Source organism: Lethenteron reissneri, chromosome 24 (assembly GCF_015708825.2).
Source record: "Lethenteron reissneri isolate LAM-NWPU_2019-01 chromosome 24, ASM1570882v1, whole genome shotgun sequence".
Taxonomy (NCBI): domain Eukaryota; kingdom Metazoa; phylum Chordata; class Hyperoartia; order Petromyzontiformes; family Petromyzontidae; genus Lethenteron; species Lethenteron reissneri.
In genome coordinates this window covers 4,544,351-4,568,776 of record NC_083802.1, presented here as the reverse complement: position 1 = coordinate 4,568,776, position 24,426 = coordinate 4,544,351, and the positions used below count along the sequence as shown (strand labels likewise).

Sequence of the window (24,426 nt, the reverse complement as noted above, 5' to 3'; positions counted from 1 at the left end):
CCTGCCTTCCTCAATCCAGCACACGTGCTCCGCCCATCTAAACATATATACCTGATTATTTCTACAATATAGTACTTTCCTGCCGTGTTTAATCCTTTAAAATTCCAAGATGTTCATCCTCTATTGCCATGGTAATCCATTAAACACTTGCGCACGTCTCTATTAAACTTACGGAGGAGTCCTTTTTCGTTTGTGTGTTACGTTTTTTATCCAGCAATACCGATATTTCTACTCTCTTAAACACCCAAATTGTACATCAACGATGATCACTCTTTAAAAGTATTTATTTTTGTTTATAAAATACAATTCCACCATGTAAATGCTATTTCTCTTATACTCCTTCTGGCCGTGGCACATCCCTATAATCCAGCACTGTGGAGGTGAGGGTTAGTGGCTCAGAATTGTTGAAAAACACCCTTCCCGTGGGAATCGAGGTGCCATACCCTGGCTTGGCAGGAGAAGGCTCTACAGCAAATGTGGACTCCACCTGTGCTGTCTGCATGGGATAAAGTGTTGCCCCCTCACATTTCAGTTTCCTCCCATATATAAACATTCATTCGTTGGCCAATACCATTTTAATATATAGAGGATCACAGAGCTCGGGGATTAATTTAGCCCTAGCTCACTGCTTGGCTCCCTTTCCTGCTTGTCCTATGGTTCCTCGTTGCTCTGATTCATTCTCTCTCTCTTTGAGAATGAACGAATACTGTGCACGTTACAATATTCAATTATGATCAATCCACAATAGGACTTACTACTTTAAAATGTTAACTTCCTGATGGCACACGTGATAAAGTTGTATGAACGAAATCTGTAACCACGTCTGATTAGCACAGTTGGCTACGTACGGTGCGAAAGAAGTTCAACATACATACAACCACTGCCAGTAACCTACTTTTTTTTAAATGAAACTAGTATTTGGTGATGCACCATTGGCGGTGGTGCGTAAGCACCACCGCCAACGTCGTTCGTGACCAGGCAGCCATCACCTGCCTTGGTCACGCTGTGTAGTGTTCCCCGAATGTTAGTGAAATTAGGAACGATGGTCACCACCTTATGTATAATGTTCACGTTGGTTGTTATGCGTGAATAAATAGTGTTGCCTCCAAGTTGAGTGTGCGCCTCAATCGAACCCACTACAAAAATAATAAATAATAAAATAAGCCAAAAACTATGACGTTTCTATCACGACACAAGCGATCGTCATCAGGAGGAAAGAGGGGGACAGCTGCTGACTGCAGACTGTTTTATAGGTTTAATAGAATGGTGTAGTCATAGGGTCACCCATTTTAAACCTATAAAATAGTCTGCATTCAGCAGCTTTCTCCTTCTTTCCTCCTGATGACGATCGAAACGTCTTAGTTTTTTGTTTATTTTATATTTATTATTTATATTAATTTGTACCTATCTACGTGACTTTACCGAAAGACCCAAAGAACTTTGATTATCTTAATTCATAATAAAGGTTTTTGGGTTAGATCGCGTAAGTATAGATGTGACACATTTATACCTACGCGATCTACCTCAAAAACCTTTATTATGAATAATATTGGTCGCGAAAGTCTACGTGTTAAACTATCATAATGCATTTCCCCCAGTAACTGTCTTTACTAATACTTTCTACGGTTGCTGTAAAAATAAACAACAACCAGCATTTTAATAGCAAAGTATTGCTTTTAGCCAAATCATGTGTAAGTGACTGCAATAAACATATCCATTAAAAGGTACTGATATTGCTTTCTACACAACAATAACAATATATTGATCTTAATTCACGTAAAAATGCTGCTGTTTAGTGTCATCGCTGTCTGTGTGAAAGGAAACACTACTGCATTTCCTCGTTTCAATTGAGCAATGAGTGTCTTGTATGTCTGTGTTCAATGGGTTGGAAGAATATTTTATTTTCTGTCGTTATTGGTCACTAAATTAGTTCTCTTTTGCAGGTGGTCACTCTGCTGAATGATCTATACACATGCTTTGATGCCATCATCGATAACTTTGATGTATACAAGGTAAATGCTGTGTAAACCATGACTGATGCACACAGAACGAAATACTTTGTACACACAGGATTGCATACATACACACACATTCCCCCGCACCTCCAATTAGCATGGTTAGTTACGTAAGGTGCTAAAGAAGTTCAACATACATACATACCTTTTGGCATTCTCTGGTCTAGCACTGGTGAGACAAGGCCATAAAGAACGTTGTCTCTGGTGTAAGCCAATCAGTTTCAAAGTCAATGCATTTCTAATCGGCATTTGTTTATTTGCATGTTTGCCATTATTCCTTGCAAAATTGATCAATTTGGTGTTTGAACATTTTAAAACCTGTTTTATTGCCAGAAAGGCTAAAACCTCTTCTAATTTTTCATCCATATGTAGTGAGTTGAACTGAGTCGCAGACGTACTCTTGGAGACAATACATTTATTTAACACCAACACACAGGGTAACTTCCCCTTCACAGAATAACAACCTATGGTGGTGACCACCAGGCTAACTACACTAATTACTACGTAACTAGCTACTACGGACCGGGACCACAACTCGGGTCCAAGTACACGTGTTGGAGACTCCGAGAATGTAGACGAAGGTTTCTTCAGGATCAACAACAACGCCGGTCCCTCTGGGGGACCCAGCTTATATTCTCTGCAGCGTGGCTCGCTCCGCCCTTGGCCACGACCACCTTCCAGAATCCTCGAGCTGGATCTGGACCCAGACCACGTGACCACCCGTAGCCCCCACTTGCGGCCCTTTTGTCGACTTAACTGGTCACGTGTCATCTTGGGTCAACCAGAGTGCCATGGCCTTTAGTAACCTCCTTCCTACAGCCGGCACTCCCACACCCTATCCTGTAGGGCTGGCACTGCACGCCAAGCGTGGTGCTACCTAATGCTGTCAACCAGTTCTCACTAAGCCCCTCTAGGGCCAATACTACACCCACATCATACTGGTGTCTGTGATGTCGTTACATCACATGCCGTGCATGCGATGTACAGTGACATCCCGCGATGTCACTACACATATATATGTAGTGAGTCCAACTGAGTCGCAGACGTTATCCTGGGAGCAACACTATTTATTCACATAACAGTACATAACATAACACAACCTACACTCGGGTCTCGAATGCCCATCTAACCACGCTACGGCAGAACTAGACACGGTTCGCTATCCCGGTCCGGACCACAAGCTGGGTCCCGGACCGCGTGACTAGAGGCTTCTTCTCCCTGACGTGGATCTTCGAACATAAACACTTGAAGAACCCCGAGCTCCTAGCGGAGCCCTCGTTATATGCTCCCGGGCTGGGGCTGGCTCCACTCTCAGCCCCGCCCACCTTCCAGGCTCCTCGAGCTCCTTCTCGAATGTTCCCGAGAGCCCCTCGGAATCACGTGACCACCCCTCGGCCCCCGTCCACTGGTGGCCCCCCTCCAGTATCGTCCGGTCACGTGACAACAGGTCAGCCAGAGTGTCATGCCCCAGAGTAATCCTGGCTGACACTCCCTCTGGCTCCCTCACTGGGAGCCGGCACCGCACACTGCTCGCGGTGCCTCCGCACAACGATACCGGTCATAACTCCATGTACAGTCACTACATATACATGGCATCCTCTATTTTTCAACCACATAAACTATTCAGACTTAGGACTAAGTGACAGTACGTGCATTGGCGTTCACATTAAGGCATTTATGTATGTCGTAATAATAATACATTCATAGTATAACATCATAACGTGATATTTTAAAAGTATTAAACATGAACATTTTTCAATATAATACATCTATAATACCATTAATACAATAACAATAATTATAATAGTATATTGCAGTGACCAAAAGCATTGTTGTATAAATATTGGAATTTACTTAAAAAGCTCATATGATTGTTAAACAACAACAGAAATGTGATCATTACACTTAGCAGTAAAGCATTGGGGAAAGCAAAATAAAGATTGATAACATCGCCTTATATATCCAGTACATACTTTGGAAATGTTTTAGTGGAAATATATATGTTTAAAATATAATCAGATAAGAAATCACATTATTTAATAATCTCCCCACAAAATTGCTAATCAAGTTTCTTCTTTCATGCATTTTCAAGAGTGCTATTTCATGCAACTGCATTTATTATAATATGGAAAGATTAAAACGAAGAAATGCGAAATGCTTCGGTTGCCATTTCACAGCTTTCACACAGGGCTCACACAGACTTCTACTGCATATGTGCCTTTCCTTCCAGTACCATAGCTTTGGCAAGATAAGCATATTTATGACTTCACCCTCTGCAAATCTCAGCGTTTCATTTTTCATTGGATCCCAGTTTTGCCTCTCTTCCGAGAATGTTATGACGACATCTTTAATTATACTTTAGTGACATGTTTGTGGCATCGTGTTTGTGGCATCTCCTGCAGGTGGAGACAATAGGAGATGCCTATATGGTGGTGTCGGGGCTGCCCGTGCGGAATGGGAAGCTCAACGCCAAAGAGATCGCCCGCATGTCCCTGGCACTTCTAGATGCCGTGAAAACATTTAAAATACGGCACAGACAAGAAGACAAGCTCAAACTGCGGATAGGCATTCACACAGGTAGACCACAAAGACGTTTTTCATTACAATCGCAGTTCAATAATCGTATCAATCATAGGTTGCAGCAATGGTTTTTAGTATGATATAATTAGGCGGCCCACACAGCATCGGATAAATGGCTGTGATTACAACTCTTAAAGGTTTCAATCTTGATTTGAAGTTTTCGTGACTGCAGTTCTTTCGGTAAAGTCACGTAGATAGAAAATTAATAGATCACGACGTTTCGATCGCAACACAAGCGACCGTCTTCAGGTGAGCGAGAGAGACAGCTACTGAAACAAGGTCTTATGTAGGCCTGAGATGCGTGCAGCCTCCGGGTAAGAGGGCAGGGCTAGAGATGGTCTGCCTGAGGTTGTTGAAGTGGCTATTGTATTGTGAGAGATTAGCATGTAAATGCACAAGCTTAGTATGCCTCAGCATTGGTGACTTGCCTAGTATGTCGCAGTGAGAAGGACATCCAACCCGTCAATAAAAAGACATCCAACCTAATATTGCAACTCAGAGAGTCAGATAAAATCGCAGAAAGGATGGAAATATCACAGCAGGTTAAGACTGTACCTGGTTAATCACGTCCTTCCAATGATTGCTAAATTTGTACCCATCTTTTTAGTTGAAGTTGTGTCTGTGTTTATATATCTGGATGGCTTCATGAACAAATCTCTGATGATAGCCAGTGGGCTTGCAGAGTACCTTCGTATTGGAAAATTTTTGTGTATGCCCACAGCGATAAAACAATGATCCGCAACGGCAGAGGTATTGGTCCTACCGTGCTTCAGATCTGCCTTGTGTTCGCGAACATGGTCCGAGACATGTCGTTTCGTTTCCCCAATTGTAGACACCAGGAAATTGCATGTCAGGAATCACATCCTTTACAGATGGGATCAAATCACGGATTTTGTGTACTGTGTTGAAACGAACCTGGATCTATCCATAATATATATTTTTGTGTCGTTAAACGCGCCACCACCCGACACAGCCAATTAGTAAGCTTTGTCATGTAAACAGAACATGCCAATTCGTCACTAGTACAGCACACCGGTGTGTTGGAGAGACAATCCATACATTTCGCCAGTAATTACAACTAGCTTCATCAGGCGACAGCCAGATTTATGATTTATGCAATGTAATGAAATTTGGGCCCATTTGTGGACTGTTAAAATACCTACCAGTGTTAAAGGGGAGGTGACAACAGCTAGGCCATGGGGTATTTACATGTGTGAGTAACGGTGATAAAAAAAAAAACTAAAGTTGGTGCTGCATTAGATTGGTTTATGCAGAAGTAACATTTTAATGGTAAGGCTCTCTCACTCAAAATTACTGGTCAGTCACTTGGCCAACAGGCTTCAGATAAAAGGCATTAGACAGTCTATTTCATGGTAGACTAAGCACATTTTACTGAGAGCTTTTCTGAGTATGTCAACAGTGTTCAATAAAAGGATGTTGCATGCCAGTTTTGTGAAATCAAATTCAACATGATTTGTCATTTCAAAAATATATTTTATTTTAAACATACTTAAGAGTACTGATTTTTTTTAATTAATGACAAAAGTGACACTTTGCATCACTTGATTTGTTTGTGTATTGCTGGGACAATCATACGTTTTGCGGTGCTTAAATGACAGTATATTAATATATGTGCATGGCATTATGTGTCCACTTGACGTTACGCATATCTTTACAGTACAATTTACATTTCATCACTTCTGCGGACAATTTACAGGGTGCAAATGTCTCCTCTGACAATGCCAAATAACATTTGGCTTCACAGACAATACATTACCTCAAAAATGAGCAGTGTAATGTTAGTCATGTCGTTGTGTTTTAGGTCCAGTCTGTGCCGGTGTCGTAGGACTCAAAATGCCGCGCTTCTGTTTGTTTGGTGACACCGTAAACACTGCTTCGCGCATGGAGTCCAATGGTGAAGGTATGTGATTGATACGCGCGGCTTGATTATCTGAAAGATGTTAAAATTACAACAATGTTTGTGTAAATGACCTGATAAAAGTTTACAGTGGCTTATTGACCAAAACAAGATAGACTTCAGTTAAGTGTAGCAAATTTTTCTGAAAATGTATCAAATAAAAATACCAGGGTAAGAGGTCAGGATTCCAATTTGATGTCGCTGTACTCATCCCCACGGAGGTATGTGAATATCACATTTCCACGGTGGATAGTCCTATAGCTTGCTTCTCCTATTTGGCATACATGTGTTAGGCACAGACCCTGAGGTTGAAAGGGTGGTCTATTTACATTTCATGACGGTAAAGCAACAAGGCAGTTACCAGGTGTGATTGAAATCTGTGGCCTGACATACAAGTATTTTCTACAATAAAGGGTGAATGTTCACCTGAAATTATACTATTTATGAGAGAATTACAACATCGGATAGCAATAGATTAACTGTCATTTTACTGTGGTATAAAAATGACATTTTGTGAGAACTGAAAAATGTGGAATTCTGAGCTGAAAGCAGTCATAAAATATATTTAAAAGAAGGACATGACCCTGCCTGAAATCCATTACTGATATGGGACATGCATTATGTGAATCTGTTCCATCGTGTTCTATGGTTAAGAGAGGGGTACACAATGTTAGTGTTGAAAGAGGCTTGTTAAGATGATCGATCCACAGCCTGGGCATCTTCCAACTTGAGCAACTCAAATGTCAATACAGTTGATGATCCCCTTGCGAACAACTGTTTGACAATTGTAAAGATTTCTGAGAATCTTGACCTTTTATATGATACCATACAAGCTGACAATTTGAGTATACACAAGGTGTCTGTAAGATGGGCGTTTAGAATGTAATCTGTCAACCAGAAATGAACCAGTTTGGCATGGTTAGGCATTGCCTTTTCAGAGTGTAAGCCTCTGCTGTAAATGCATTGAACTCAACTTTGAGGGATGCGGTTTGAGTAAAACTATTTGCAACATGTTGGCATCATCACAGGGTAGTATTATACATACTTGCAAAATTGTGCAATGCAGTAAAAAAATAGGCGAGACAAGCTGGGACATTGCTCGTGAGAGTGTAGTCGTGTAATGTCAATGCACGGTTGAAGGGGTGAGATAGAGAGTTGTTCTGTGTGGAGATTAAAACCTTGGGACGTCAATGGATCAATTACATTGGATGTCAACGGGGACTATGTAGAAAAAAATGACAGTTTAATGAAGGTCAGTAATTGCTTTCAATCCCAGGCCATAGACTTTCCAATCCTCCAATTTAAATATCTTGCTCCCTCCCCTCACAATTACATCAGTAGTACATATAATGATGATACAAATCTGAAATTGAACTGCTACAGAGAGAAACCCCCAATCATTGTGAGATGTCCTTAAACCAAGTAATTAGCACAGCCTAAGAATTGTCCGACTGTCCTATTCATCACATAAAGGGCGGTGACATGGGCTAGCGGTAGTGTGTCATTGCTTGTTGCAGAGGTTCACAGCTGAAATCAAGTGGCTGCCCTGATTTTTACTGTGGGTGAAAAAACACATAATATGCAGTCTGATTCACAGTGCCGTCATTCGCACGAGTAGGCCATTGTGTTCTGGCATCAGGTTCATATTTGTCAAATTTGATAATTGCCAGGAAATTACTCAATTTGAATTATACATAGCAATCATTGCCCCTCACTGGAAGACGAATACCCTAGGTCACTCTTGCAAATGAGGCTGTCCTGGTCTCTAGATTTCTCACCTGGTGAAGTCAAATGAACTTGAAACATTGATGGGGATGCTGCTAGCGTTTGTAAATAATAATCTCCTCTCTTCTATTTTTCAGCTTTAAAAATTCACGTTTCACAAACTACAAAGGAAGTTTTGGATGAGTTTGGCTGTTTCAGGCTGGAGTTGCGCGGTGATGTGGAAATGAAGGTATATAAAGAACATTTTCTTTTGCAACTGCATTTATTTTGCACTTTGAAATTATATTTTACTGTTATTTACTGTTGCATATTTTAACAATCATTCCTTAAATATTCATACATGTGCATACATTCCAATCTTCCATGAGTAATATTATTTAAATATAGGGTCTCATGAATGTAATGTGATGGCTTTATACATATATATATTCCAAATTAGCTCCAAATTGGTTAATTAATATAGTCTTGATTATCCCAATGCCATTCATAAGCTTGTAATGAAAAGACTTTTTTATTTTTCACGTGCTTAACTACGTATAACAAATAAAATAGGTATTTTCGAATTGCTTGATTCATAATCTATCACAGCAATGAATTGACCGAAGGGCTGAATTTGTACATGTACAAAGGCAATTTAAAATCCATGAAGCAAAATTCATATTTATAGCTGTGTTCTGCCTGACTTTGTTTTGAAAAAATGAAAAATGTAGACTCATGTTTGTGCTTCTGTCATGTCCTTTGATGCCTATTATCCCTAAGATTGTACTGACCTACCGATTATTTGCAGAGTAATCTTCCTGCGATCTCTTTTTAATGGATAATAGGAAGAATACAGAGGGACATTGTCATAACAATGGATAATGTGAAGATGTTATTAAATGGAGAGGAATTTTGTATAATAAATGTGTTGTATTAATTGCAGAACAGGTGAAGTATTACACTTTGCTCTCAATAAAGAAAGATGTGCGTCAGATGTGCATACAAATGATCATGTTGGGATAGGTGTTAGTGACAACCTAACCGTTATTTGGCTGTCATTGCAAAATACAATGTTTAGATACGTTCATAAAAGCTTCACAAAATGGGATGGAGCAGTGGTGCAGTGGTTAGCACACTGTACTATAAACGCAGTGACCTACATTTAATTACTGGCCAGAATAAACATCAGTGGGGAATAATATCTGAACTGGTCCTGGGCTCCACTTCAACTAAAACCTACACTAATCAGCGTGGCAATGCTCAGTCAAACAATCACCATGACTGAGACAGCATGTGTAGGATTTAATCCAGCAGTGGATTGACAAATGGCTGTTTATTTTTTCTATCTCCTAAATTTCTGATAGGAGCTTTTAAAAAAAAAAATAGAGCCTCCTGATCTTAACGAGCTGTTACCTGGTTGAGATGGAATCTTTATTTATCCATAGCTTTGTATAACTGCTATAGGGTCTCTCCCATATCATTACAGATAAGAGGAGCATCATTGTGCTGTATTTATGTTTGTAAATTATAACTGCTTATTGGAATTGTGTTGCCTGCTACACATTATTCACCACTTGGGAACGCTTCCCCTCTCTTCCTCGTAACTGTCGTTGTTTGCAGGGAAAGGGGAAAATGAGGACATATTGGCTTCTGGGAGAAATTGAGGAAAATCCAGAAGCGTAACAAATGATTCAACCAAGATGTAAATATTTTACTATATTTGATCACATGAATTATTTTTGATTGTAACCTTCCTTGAAGAGCAGATGGAATTGTTTCTGTTTATTAGTACTGTATTTATTGCACTTTTGTATATGTAACGGGATATTTTCAAATCATTTGCATACCTACATTCACTATGGATGTTTGGAAGATACCATAATAAATCATGAAATTAACCCTGAAAATGTAGCCTGGACTCCAATGGGATTGCATTCTATTGTTCATATTGTAAATAACACTTTAAACTATTTTGTTAAAATGTGAAACATTCTAAATGTGATATGTTTATTGAATTGATATTGACATGAACACCACAACAACATGGAACTTTGTAGCAATACTGTGTTTAGCAACACGTGATGAATATTGAAAACAAAATGTAACGAAAAAACTTGGAATTTGAATACGATGGATTTTATATGATTTACAGTTTTATTTCACACACATTTAGTATTACAATTTTGTTTGGCGGGCATAAAATATGTGCAGTCTAAAGGTTAAAGGTAAGTGAATTATTGTATCCTTGGTATATATTATACTGTATCCTGTAATAAAATGAATTTCGCTAGCGTCCACTTTTTTCTGGGTTAAATATTTAAAATTGCTTCATTAAAATGGTGTGTCCAGGCGCTCGCTGATTGGTTTGCTAAAAGTGGTGTTCTTGAGAAAGGGTTTCTCTCTTGACTTGATGTCTGTTACTCCCTAAAATATAATAAAATGCACATTATAAAGCATCCAAGTACTGTATATAATAGAGAACATTAAAATATCTTTATTAAGCAGTGTTTCCTAACACATCTATAGTTGTTACATATGTAAGTGGTATTATAATATGGAATACTTTCTTGCAACTTTGAATTAAAATTGTGCATATTTTCTTATGGCTATAGTACAATAAACATCAAACAATATCAAGATAATCTTGCAGACAAACAATCATATATTTTTGGTGGAAGTAAAACCATTACGTGGGTAATTTCAGATATGCTGCAGAGATGTACTCCGTATGAATGCTGTTTATTTAGATTGTTATCATTACCAAAACATTACATATATGGCCAGGACAAACACTATTATGGAGATGATGCCAGCGAAAAATAATGGTTTTAATTAATGCGTTTGTTAAATTAGTTTTTTGCCAATATTAGAAAATGTGTCTTATGTTTCGCATCCTTTGCTATTTCCATTGAAAATTTGTGGTAACTGCCTTACTGCCAACACACGGATCAAACAGTTGGGAGTGTAGCCAATAAAACATGTTCAACCTTTATATATCTATTAAAAGTGTTTTTTTTATGTACGAGGTAAAGAAAAACAAATTGAAATCACATTACGTACAAATGAAAATGCATATGCGATTGTGGGAAATGAGATGACCATGTATATAACAATAAAAACCCAATTCTGTAGAGGTGGAAGACGAGCCTTTGTGAGGATTCAAAATAAGACACTGGGGATATGAAGCGTTCTTGTCCTCATAAAATCAAGATGGAATTAAATGGTAGTACAATTTCCGATAAGCATGAAGGTGATACTGATGATGATGATGACGGTAACAATGTTACTGTGCATGATAGAAAACAATTGTACAAAACTCTTCCTCAACAAAATCTCTTGTCAGCCTTCCCCATCGTTTCCCAACCGCTCATCGACTAACCCTCCAGTAAAGCAGAGCGATGTAGTTACCTGTGAATTGCTCGTTCATGAAGTCACATTATTCGTATGAGATTGAAGTAATATGAAGTATAACTCGAAAAATGATTGTATCTTTACATGTATTGTTTATAATCGATGTTATATGTATGCTATTGCAACGGTTCCAATTGCAACAATGTGCTGTGGTATTATCTATTATACAATAATATGAAACACGTTTCGAAAGTGTTCAATAACTTTGGGCGCCATGGAATGTATACTTTTTTCCAGTGACATTTGTTCTTCCATTCTTGATGGCATTAGTCTCTTATGCAGCAGTACAGATATTTAAAACAAAGGACAAAATGCATTGTCGGTTCATACATTGTATCTTCTGAATAACAAAATGAAGATTACTCATTTCAATGTCCAAATACAGAATTGGATGTAAAATCAAAACTCATGGTTTATCTCTTTAAATCGGGAAAACAGTGTAGGCTCTCACCTGAATGTTGTTAACATTATTGGACCAATAGGTGATTGGCTGCTCCGTGTGATAATTATGTGCCTGAAAACAGCAAGACAAGTGTTAAATTGAATGTAAATTTGCTTTCGGCTAAGGAAAATGCAAAATAGAATGAAAGGAAGCACTGACTCATTTCTGAGTCAAATGGATTTTAGTTTCCACATATATAGTAGTAATAATACGCTCAGAAAATACTTAAAAATACGTTTTGCAGTTGTTGCAGACGATATGTCAAACTTAACTGTTAATCACAAGTGGTCAAGCCTCCGGCCTACCTTATTGGGAAAAGGGGGCTCCGGTTCCAAGGTGTAATGAAATAAAGCTTGCTTTGTTGTTGAATATTGCTTGAGTGGAGCAATAGGACTTGACCTCTCCAGTACCTCCTTGCTGCTCATTAAATCATACAGAACCAGCATTTGATTATTGTGCACTCTATAAAGCACTTATTAGACACCAGTATATCTATCTGTCACAAATATCCCTGATGAAATACGTTGTAAAACTAGTTGCTGCTAAGCAAATCGTGTGGTGATGTGGTAATACAGAATTTGTAAAGTGACTTTTCGATACAATATTGAACAAAGGGAAAGAGTGATGATATTGTGGCCTCGTTCCTTTCCAGGTGTTACCAATAACACTTGTTCATCCTTCATCTCTCCCTTAACCACAATGGTCGTGAGGGCACCACCGATGCCTGGGCTGTCATCTCTCTTAACAGTTGCCTGTCCTTTGCAGTCTTTGTCAGGTGTTGTGCCGGCTTGTCAGTCCATGATATCACATTTGTCATACAGTTGATCTGGGGTCATTCTCTTATTTTTTTCCTTCTCCCCTGCCCTGTGAGATAATGTTGGATCGTTCCCCTTTTCGTGTCACATGTCCCAACCATTGCAGTTTATTCTTCTTCTTTACTATTGTCATCAGTGGTTTGTGTTCACCCACTTATTTTTGTAATTTAAACTCGAACTGATGAAAAAATTACCGATTGCATAATTGTTCCATCTTAATTGGTATAGTTTCTGTATCAGGGCAGTGAAAAACTTGTTGAGACAGAGATACCAAAAAGCCACATGGACCAAATATCTTTCAATTAGCCTTTTTGTACCAAACTGTACTTTCCCTCCTGCCCTACCCCCAAATGTGCACTAAATAATAGATTTAGTATATTGATGTTAGAGGTGAATTCAATTAAAATGCATATGTATTACGAAGTCTATATTGAAAGTTAAATATTTAATTTTAAGATGTGATAAACAACCCCGATATGTTTATACTGTATATTTGTTCCAGAAAAGCAAGCATTGAAAATTATAGATGACAGTTATAGATTGGTCAAATCCATTAACAGAAATTGCATCTGCATTATATGATTATTTATCGTAAAATATTGAAAACGAACACGTATGAAAGGTCATGCTGTAATCGACTGCCATGTATAATATCAGAATGGAGATTATATTTGTACTGGATGTCAAGAAAGAAATATGTGGCAGCTTTAATAATATATTCAATGCACTGTCATAGCTACAAGACCTTGAATTTCACTATTAAAAAACCCCTGTTTAAGTAAACTGAATTATCTTAGAAAAGTTTTATATTGTTGTCGCTACAGTATATATGTAAACACACGGTAAGCGTGTTCTGAAAACAAAAGGCCACAAGATATATTTAGATAAAGCAAAACTGACAAATTTCTTCAAAAGTTGCATGTCATAAGAAACTGACAACAGCAAACCATAACGTATGAGGGTTAACAGCCTACTTGCTATACTGCCATTTACTGAACACCTAACAGCCCTGGAGGTTGAGAGTCTCATGCATATTAAATCAGCATGATCCACAAATCCTGCCTCCATGGTACTGGGTTACACGCATGTGGTATGATGCCATGCAATATTAATCTTTACACTTTCCGTACCTTATTCTGTCACGAAGAGTCTTTTCCAGTAGCAGCTCCCTTTTTCCTGGGGGAAAAAATAATACTCGTAGTGGAATGGGCACAGATTTCTACGGAAATGTGTCCAGCGGCTGTACCGTATAACAATATATTTGTCAACAATAAACATTTGTGTTTGATATTTTTGTGTAGTTTCCTTTGTTTGACCAAGTGGTATTTTGGACAATATTTTGAGAAGTTAATTCACAATCGTTAGTAATATTTTCGTAACAATTTTTTTTTACATAAAATACAGAGCATTCACACTGGGACTCATCAATCTTTACGTTGAGATACGTGATCATGATACTATGCGTGCATAAGTTGGAGGTCTGGACAAAATCATATTAAATCAATTAAACAATCATCATCTTGATTATCATTTTCATCCATCATTGTCACCATCATCATCCCTCCCACCACTCATGTAGAGTTCCCACAATCATCACTTGTGCTCCACATATAATAGGGTAGATGTAGTGCCCATTCGCAACATTTCGCTCTTAGTAGTGTTAATATAAGGGCCACTTTGTAAATAGAAATAATCATGGATAAACCCGATTCCAAGAGGCGTTTAACTCGACTATAAATTGGAAAGAGGCATTTCAATCAGCAGTGCACTAGAATCGTAAGTGAAAGTATACCATACTGTGGCCAGAAAACCATCACCTCGTGAGTACGAGTGCATGTGGAACGACACAAATGGGCCGTTCTATGGCGACAGTGGGTGTACTATACACAAGGGCTCACTAGAGGGCAGATTCCCGATGTCACGGAAGTCGGGTCAGGACATGACACTCCGGGTGAACCCGCGAGAGCACGTGACCGGACGAGGGGGCACGGGGGCCCCCAGATGGGGGTGAGCGGGCCACGTGATGTGGACCCAGAGTCTTCGCGAAGGATCGAGAAGAGGGCGTGACCAGAGGCGGAGCTCGGTCACGCCACAGGAAATATAATCCGAGCCCCAAGAGGGAGCGTGGCTGTCGTCTTCTCCGATATTCGCTCTTCAGTATGTGACGACACGATGACACGACGGCTTGTCGGCAGTTCTGGTTCAACCATTTTGGGAATCCATTCAAGTGGTTACGAACAGTGGCTACCACCTTACGTCGTTAACCTGTAATGTACATAGTCGCTCGGAATGTACATAGTTAACCTTGGAATGTTGAATAGTGTTGGTTGTGTTAAGAGAATAAAACGTGTTGTCTCCCAGTCTTGGTGTACGCCCATCATAATAACATATACATTGGTCTGCCATACCTTGCTCATTGGGTTTAATTGTATGAAATTAGCATTCTGTTTTTAAATGCTCCAGTATTTCAGATACTGTACGCTAAAGACACCAACCTGCCTCTCGCTACTCACCTTTGGTGCGAAAAGCTGTGTTAGTCGGCAGGCTGTCGATGTCTTGTCTGGTGGGCTCAACACCCCTTTTTCTTGTGAGTGTGGCGCTCTCAATGCTGAAGTGGATTCCACAGGGCGGGCCAGTGGTGAGGCCTTTATCCTCCTCCACATGTTGCCTCATCTGATGCAAAGACATACAAGAGCACACGATATAAAACAAATTCTCTCCATGACGGAGTACGATTGCATTTTGGCCATATTTATTCAGCTTGATGTGTAAATATTTGAATGATTTTGTCATGCATTAATAACCCTAAATCCTACTCTTAATATATGAAATTACACTCTGAGTAGGCTAAATGGACTCCATATTCTTAGGTTATTTCGGTAAAGTATATCTACGTGACTTTACCGAAACAATCAAAGAATATGAATTACTTAAGTCACGAAAGTTTTAAGTCTAAATAGTCCAAGGTTGTATACTTCCTCACCAACTAGAACTATCATATGCGGAGGAAAAACTTGCCACAGTATTCAAATAAAATGTATTCCATTCCTCCTGAACTCAAGCGGTTATAGTGCAACTATAGTATAGTTCTGATGTAACGGTCATGGTAAGTGTGCAGGATGCCTTAAAAGTGTAGAGGAGTAATGTGAGCAACCATGAGAGGGCATACAGAGGGAGGTGCGAGCGAGTTGACAGCGGAGGATGACGTCATTTCACGGGAGCTGTAACGGGGTACCTTCGGGAACAAAGGCGGGTCCGAGTTAGGGGGAGGAGCCACCCAAGGGGTACTTAACGGGGACCCCGTGACGAGGGCGTGGTCGTTGTGGGAGCCCGGAGTGTGGATCGGCTGCAGGAGATCTCTCCCGCTCATCGCCGGATGGTGTTGGCTGAACCCCCGTCCGGGGCAGACGAGTGGGAGAGCCAAGGGGATAGCCGAGAGTAGGGCTCCAAGTATTCAGTGAGGATCGGCTGAGAGAGAGTGGGTTCTTCTCTCCTCGTTGCCGGGCTGTGTTGAATGAGCCCCCGCCCCGGCCCGAGTGAGAGAGCCCAAGGGATAGCCGAGGGTAGGACGACATAGTGTTCGGGGGTCCAGGGTAAGGACCAAGAATAGAGAGCACCTACCCTTGGTGTGAGCTTGAGTGCTGAATGTAATAGTGTTTAATAAACGGTAACAGCCCTTATAGTAAATTCCGTCTCCGTGTGGTTCTACTATACAACAAAAGTAATGTCTCCTATTTGTATGCCTCAATACATTTCTATGGAAGGCAGTATGCAAAACATGCAGAGATGTATGCTTGTGATGACATAAATAGGAATATTTGGATCAGAGAATATACACAAATTAAATACATAATTTTGACTCTTAAGAAAATAAAGTGGTCTTGGGCAGGATGCATTACTGGAAAAAATTATATAATATGGACAAAGCTGGTGAAGGTGTGGTAGCCAAAGGAAAGATCAGCTTATGCGCTGGTGCCAGATGATTTGTGGCATTGCAGGACTGTGAAGGATGGTGACTGTAGGGAACCCTGAATTCAGCAGTAGACAGTGCATAGCTCATGATACACAACTGTAGATATATATTCCTGGGAATGTCAAGAACATTTGGCTATTTTCAAAATTGACGCCATTATTTTTGATGCACTTACACCTACGGGGAACCTGGGGTAGCATTTCATAATGTTTGAAGGCTTTATCAGTGCCACTTTGTCAAGGTATTAAAGGTGAATGCATTTAGTCGTCGTTAAGCTCCATAAACAAGTCAACAGTCGCACCTCCGATTCACATGGTTGGATACGTATGGTGCGAAATAAGTTCTACATACATACATACATGCTTAAATATTTGCAAAGAGCACCATGTGTGGCAGTGCCATTTTTGGAACATCGTTCACATAGGCAATTCCACAAAGGACAAAATTATGATTATCTGGAGGTGCTATATCAGGTTTGTAGATTAGTGAATGAGGCAGCACAGTCCACCAAACTATGCAATGGCCTGTAAAATGTACAAATGCTTTGGAATCTTAATTAAGAACAACAATCTGTATACATACATGCTTGAATTTGCCCATAGACTTACTTATTTAACAAAATGCTGCATTTATCTGTCTTCAAATTACCCGAGCTGATTTATACTTTATTTGAAGCTTTCGTGACTGCAGGAATCCATACTCTTTGGTTCTTTCGGTAAAGTCACATAGGTAGAAAAAGAATAATAGATCACAACGTTTCGATCGCCACACAAGCAACCGTCTTCAGGTGGGAGTGAGAAACAGGCTGCTGAAACAAGTCCTTATATATAGAGCCGAGAAGGGGGGACGGGGGGTTTTGCCGCATCGGGCAAGAGCGTGGGGGCTAGAGCTTGTGCTGAGGAGGTGGCCATTGTATTGTGAGAGATTAGCATGTCAATGTGTATTGACGGTATATCAGCCACTAGGGGGATAGAGCGCTGAACAGGGTGAAGGAAAGGCGCGGAGATGATCGAGGGTCGAGTGTAATGACGATATATCAGCCACTAGGGGGATAAAGCGCACAGCAGGAGACACACACACAGACAGAGAGACAACAACAACAACCGCCATTCGCCACTAAGTGACGGTGACGTCACCACGACGCTTGTGCCAGACCATGTGCACCTTGAGGCCACGTGAAGTGTCGAATGCCCGCTGGCAGGAGGTCATGGTGCAGACTCAGGTGCCACGGGTCGACTGACTGAGATGACTGGCTGATACACCACCTGTGCCCCCTACTGTGCCAACTTGCTGTGCTTTAGCCACCCGGCGCTCCGCTCATTGTTGTGAGCGTCGCTCCTCCGCCCTCCGTTGTTGTTTGAGGGCGACTGCCTCCAACTGCCCAGTGGCGTCCTTCACGAGCCTCCTCCACAGAGGCCGATCTTGAGACCGCTGGTACCAGTCATCGGCAAGTCCACTCAGCTCCACATCCTCCTGTACCACATCACTCCATCTTTTATCTAGCCCGTGCCACGCCCATTTAGCCCACTCGATCCGGCCGAACAAAAGCTGTTTAGGCATGCGGTGGCTGGGCATGCGGGTACATGGCCCAGCCAACGCAGCCTTGCCTGCCGTAGGAACTCACCGATGGGACTTTGTCCAGATCTTTCAAGGATTTGTGAGCTCCTCACACATTCCAGCCTGGTTAAACCCAGGATGGATCGTAGGCAGGCCAGCCTAAATGTTCCATTAAAGGAGTCCACATTTCACAAGCGCAAAAAAGGGAGGGAATGACCATGGCCGAGAAGACCTGGAGCTTCGTGCGGAGCGAGAGACAAGGTAGCTTCCACACAGCATTACGCAACCGATGAAAATATAATGCCGCTCGACTGATTCGGAGGGAGACCTCAGCTGTTAAACCGGAGCCGGTCATGAGCACACTGCCCAGGTATGGGAAACTCTCCACTCTCTCCACAACTGCCCTATCACCAATTTGGAGTTGTGGGGGTGGATTGTCCGATTGTACAAAATACCCAGGCAGGTGCTTAGTTTTGGTGGGGCTGATGGTAAGGCCCCACCTCTTAGTGGCAAGCTCCAGGTTCAGCAGCAGCACCTCCAACTCCTCCTCTGAGTGAGCAGCAATCACCAGATCATCGGCATACATAACATGGTTGAGCAATAGGGAGCCATCCCTTGACCGTACCCGGGCATGGATCAGCCTCCCATTGTATCTGTACCAGATGGAAATTCCTCCGGTACAGCCATTGAATGCTTCACGAACTACGTGGTTAAAATAGATGTTAAATAATGTGGGAGCCAGAGGACATCCCTATCGCACCCCAAGGTGTACAGAGAATGGCTCTGACAGAGAGACACACACACACACACAAAGACAGAGAGAGAGAGAGACACACACACACACAGACACATAGAGAGAGAGAGACACCTAGAGAGACACAGAGAGAGAGAGACACACACACACAGAGACAAACAGAGACACACACAGAGGAACACACCTAGAGAGAGAGAGCACTATGCTCAGCTGCCTTTACCTCCCCAGTGCTGATATTTACACACTGCATCAGGTATCCATTTAAGGTTGACCCAACCCACGGATGCCCAGTACAAACAGGTTCGGATTTCACATGCCAATGATCTTAACTGTATGTGGGAGCCAAACCCCTGTATCTAGGATCATAGAATATTGCACAAACCACTGAACTTGGGTCGCCGGGTTCGTCGCAAAGTTCGCTAACCACTCTCTATACTCTCACGTACACAGACACAATGGAGGGACACCCCCGAGTTCTTCCTGGCAATGTCACCCCATGCCCAGCGCATTTCTTTTGAAGCTGCGTTTAGTTTATTTTTCATTTAGCACAATAGTTTTTTTGACTTGAAAATGTTGTCACACATGTTTTGCCCTGTTTTTGCTGTATCCATAATAACTATTACTTTCCTGCAAAAGAGATTAGGGGTGGGGGTGGTTTGGGTCACTATGCCCTCGGGCAGTGTGCAAAAAAAAAACTGTTGTCGATGGTGTTACTACGTTTGACAAACGGCGTGCCTCGTAGGTGGCATGGCAACAGAGCCCCCACCTGACCCTGTCCTCACACATGCCACCGAACTTCAAAAGACGAGAGCGTGCATGCTCGGTTCGAGTGTGTCACACATCAGACTCGCTGGGGACTGAGATACCGGTAGATATGTGGAAAGGCCAGATATGTGAATGTGTACATGAAGTGACGGTTACATCATGTACAATTAAGGTACCAGGACAGAAATAAAGTAAAACACGCCTTTGAACGAGGGGGGGGGGGGGGGGGGGAATGCTTGACTATAGAAGTATGTGAATAAGAGATTAACAATGGAAAACTATATGTGAAATAGATGGTGTATATCTATATATATCTATATACACCATGCACAACAACTGAACTGGGATGTGGCTGGTTAATTGGCCAGGGCGCATATGCGATGGTAAAATAAACGATGTTGCTTCGACAATTCCACCCCATCAATTTCCTCCACAAAAGCACTGCTGGGTATGCATCTCTCCTGCCCCGTGGAGGGTTGGCGTGTTTACTGATTTACTCCGACACCTAGCAATGCTCCCGCGTAGGTGGCAAAAATAACACACGCAAAAAAAAACCTGGTAAATAGGTGATAATAGTACCGGCACCCGCAGGAAACACTGTGGACTTGTACTGAATGTGCAGGATGAAAAAATAAATAAACAGATGAGCAACATATAACGTTGTTTTGTTTGCAGAACAGGAAACAAAAAAAATCATCATTGCATGTTAGACCAACATAATATATCAACAATAATCTGATCCACAACGATTTTGATAAGTCTTCTGTTCCTAATGTAATTCTATATATTGAAAAAAATATTAAATTTCACCTGTGCAATGTAAATATTCTCATTTTTTTATGTTCTCAACAATTAGCTGGCAATGATTGATGAAGAGGAAGGTAATGTGGTGGTCGATGTTTGTTTTTGGGATGCTGTCCTGATTTTAATTGTCTGACCTCATACGGACAAAGGGCGGGGCTGACCTGAGTAGTGCTTGGCAGAGGAGGAGGTGGTTCCTATGACCAAAATGCAGGGCCAACGTTATACTGGTAGGAACCACCTGGTTCCACCAGCCCACAGGGGATTATTGTGTCCGTCCGTCCATCGTGAATCCAAAAATGGGAGGGCTGGGGCTAGTGGAGAGGGGAGGGTGGGGAGGGGCTGGGTGGGGAGGGTGGGGCTGGGTGGGGGGTGGGAGGGGTGGGGCTGGGTGGGGAGGGGCTGGTCACCCCGTGGTGCCCTTATAAAACTCAACGTTTAACCTACTCACCCCGGCTTGTGCCCGCCCTCACAGTCGGGCATATTTGCGGAATACACCACGCCGCCGTTGACTCTGGCCATTGACCGAGCAACCCAACGTTCCTACAAGCTCCCTCCGCAGGATTGTGTTACATAAGGGAGGCCACTAAATGTGTGTGCAGGGCTTTGTGATTTAGCGGGCGTTGCTATGTAAATGTGGGCTAGGATAACAGAGGGGCGAGCGATGAGCTCATCATGGTTGAGCCTCCCAGATAGTGGTGTGGGTGACGATGAGGGTGCTTATCGATTGACAAAGCTGCGGAAAGAAGATGACAATTATAGATATGCATGAAGATGATGAAGACAATGAAGGATGATGATGATAGCAACGAATTAATTTAATGATGTGGAAAATGGGTATAGATATAAGATACTTCATATACTGTACTCAAATGATGTTGTTCTTGAAACCAAAATACCTGAACTTTTCAGATGTACTCTTTTAACAAGTTCATATTCGTGGCTATCACACAAAACCTTGCTGAGTAACATACAAACTTTGGACTGCCATCCCTGAAACGCAAACAGAAAGGCCACCCAAAGCTGCTGAGATGTGTTATGTCAGGTAACCCGTTAGAATATAGGATTGATTGGCAGAAACTGAACTAGCTGTAGGATTTAGTACCGAGCATGCACGCTGAATTATCGAAACTGACAATAGCATTGGGTTGCCCTACCCCATACACCATGGGTAGAAAAATACAATAAATTATTTAACGCCAATTGTTATGCTCATAATACTTTAATAAAATGCTGTGCATAATAAACCATGTTTATTTAATCTCGATTTAAAGGGTTCATGTCCCCCATTCAACCACTTGAGGCATTAACGTTAACTGCAATGGTAAAAATGGGATTCTTAAATGTAAATGCGAATTTGAATCACGACAATTCATAATCACTCATGTGGAAAAATGTTCCACTCCCATCCTCACCCACCAGGAACGCTACCTTCGCTTAGCACCTTCATTCTAAACATGAACAACCAAGGCCGACAAGGCAAAAAGGCCTTGGAACTGAGAACCCAGAAACTCTTTTCACCTTCTCTTTTTTTCCCACGTATTATGTCGGTTTCAGTGCTGCACTGTCCTTTTGAACATACTTATTGCGCTTTAACAAACTATATCTCAATCATGATACTGATATCCAGGTGAACAATCAATAATTTTCTATTTCGGAACCGTCTGTATCAGCAGATCCACACAAAACGTTTCATCACGTGGATTTGCAATTGCTCTGTACATTACAATGGTAACAGTGTATTTCACACAACCATTAGAGTGAGATCATCAAAGGCAAGTACGTATGCGGACTTTCATCTTGGGTAGACATAGGACATTCAATTCATGGATTTCACTAGTGCTAGTTCAGTGTTCTCAATTGGGCATAAACGCCCTGAAGAAACGAAGCCTCTTATGTAATTTACGGTTTTAATGATTCTCCTTCAAAAATGCCTTGCCACAAAGCCAGGATTACTTACTAAAATTGTAACTTTAAGCCAGATTTTGTGGCACTGCAACACGATTGCTGATCTTCATATCTATTTGTACATCTGGTTGTTGAAATATTGCCTTTGGAAAACCGAGTATTTTTGTTATCAAGACCATTTAAATAAAATAAACATGTGTTGTAAATATATGACTTTGTATTTACACATTTGCAGATGTTCATGTATTCACAAGACATGAGTTACATTTAACAGGATGTTTAAGATTTAATAAAGATCACTTTTAAATGTATTTAGATCACATATATGAATGAATTACTTCTTCTTAAATGTAAAATACTATATTGTATTTTTCGATTTGAAGCTTTCGTGACTGCAGGGATTAATCTTCTTGGTTCTTTCATAATAAAATACAATTATATAAAATACAATTGTATTTTATACAATTGTATTTTATTATGTTTTATTTGTACTATTGTATTATTTCCCTTCTACGTGACTTTACCGAAAGAACCAAGAAGATACTATATTGTACTTTGATCACAATGTGGAATAACATAACACCGGTCATCATATGTACCCTCAATGCATTTACAGTAAATAGGCAGGAATACAGAACAGCCACAAAACCTATTTTGTGAAATAAGAATGTTACTTTTAATAGAAATGGGTTTATTGATACTTCTTTTATTTTAAAGGGGTTGTCTGTTACTCAGTACCTACTGTAATGAAACTATGCAAATATCAATTTAAAGTCTGGTCATCAAATCACATTACAATTTTTTTTATTAGGCCCCATGGTGTTAAGTGCAGTCTCCAATTCGTATTATCCGCTCCATCTCGCTGGACCTTCTATTTGCGTGCTACAAAGGGTAATTTGCCCGAAACGTCCCCTGTTACCTATGTTTTCTTATCAGGCTAAAGTGTTGTGTTTTTCAAAAAACACATATACTGTACTATCAATTGGTAATTTCATGAATAAACACCAGGATGTAATATAAGCACAATTCTGTACAATAGCAAACGCAATCTAATTAAACCTCGAGTAGTCTAGAGGCATAAACATAACATTAATTACATTTGACATAAAGAGTACTTTCGTGAACAATTGTCAACCGAAGGCGCCTTACAAACCCGCAGAAATAACTTTAAAAGCGGAGACACAAACTCATCAAATGTGACAACTTAAACTCTTCCCCGGCCATGTGGTACCTTCTCCACGTTCTTTTGCCGAGGTTTCGTTTCCAGCAGCTGAGGCTCACCCCCACTGTGTGTCGATTCCATGTTTCCTCCGGGTTAAAACAAACACCCGAAGCAAAACAAGAAATCAGTGCCACAGAGATGAGTGTGAAGGAGGAGGAGGTGGAGGGGGGTATCTGAAGCCAGTCGAGGGCTACAACTCTTTCGGCGTATCAACAACAAAGCAAGTTGCCGGGCAACACAGAAGCGCTTGTTGTGACGATGGAGCAGGGGGGTTATCAACACTGCCGCGCTGCGATACGAACCTCCGCTGGCAAAGTTCGATTTCCGCTCACGGCCAACGTCTGTGACGAATATTTGAAACAGTTTCGTGGGTCTCCCCCCCCCTAGGTCGACTCAGCCTCAAAACGAGAGTACCTGGTGCTGTGTGTGAACATCGCCACTGGGGAGATAAAGGCGGCCGGGCGTTCTGACCTTCATAGGAACTCGATAACAGCACTTGCACCAAATATGAGTCTGTGACAGTCCTTAACGTGGCCAGGAAACTTTTGGAAGTGTGCACCA

General features: G+C 41.1%; 2 protein-coding genes across 4 annotated transcripts in view; one reads left to right on the top strand and one right to left on the bottom strand.

Annotated features, from left to right (window-relative positions):
• The window catches only part of LOC133346447 (atrial natriuretic peptide receptor 1-like), a 96,514-nt gene extending 86,503 nt beyond the window's left edge, over window positions 1–10,011 (top strand). For 2 of the 3 annotated variants that reach the window (XM_061558020.1, XM_061558019.1), the window contains 5 exons: window positions 1,944–2,012; window positions 4,418–4,592; window positions 6,418–6,516; window positions 8,376–8,467; window positions 9,838–10,011. In XM_061558020.1, coding sequence (XP_061414004.1) covers window positions 1,944–2,012; window positions 4,418–4,592; window positions 6,418–6,516; window positions 8,376–8,467; window positions 9,838–9,900 — 498 coding nt within the window. In that variant the 3' untranslated portion in view covers window positions 9,901–10,011. Of the gene's footprint in view, window positions 1–1,943; window positions 2,013–4,417; window positions 4,593–6,417; window positions 6,517–8,375; window positions 8,555–9,837 lie in introns of those variants that run through there. The other variant, XM_061558018.1, reaches the window with a different exon arrangement.
• Window positions 10,012–10,467: 456 nt separating this feature from the next.
• On the bottom strand, window positions 10,468–24,060 carry LOC133346449 (sperm-associated antigen 8-like). Its single transcript, XM_061558024.1, has 6 exons — window positions 23,875–24,060; window positions 15,399–15,558; window positions 14,016–14,061; window positions 12,376–12,487; window positions 12,080–12,142; window positions 10,468–10,641 (listed from the first exon to the last, which is right to left on the bottom strand). The coding sequence occupies exons 1-6, from the start codon at window positions 23,944–23,946 to the stop codon at window positions 10,549–10,551; spliced, it is 546 nt and encodes a 181-aa protein (XP_061414008.1). The 5' UTR covers window positions 23,947–24,060; the 3' UTR covers window positions 10,468–10,548.
• Between the last annotated feature and the right edge of the window lie 366 nt (window positions 24,061–24,426).

Coding starts and splice junctions, on each gene's coding strand:
- LOC133346449 (XM_061558024.1), bottom strand. CDS start 23,946: ATGGAATCGACACACAGTGGGGGTGAGCCTCAGCTGCTGGAAACGAAA. Junction 12,143..12,375: donor AGCCCCCTTTTCCCAATAAG/GTAGGCCGGAGG, acceptor TGCTGTTTTCAG/GCACATAATTATCACACGGA. Junction 10,642..12,079: donor ATAATGTTAACAACATTCAG/GTGAGAGCCTAC, acceptor ATTATATTTTAG/GGAGTAACAGACATCAAGTC.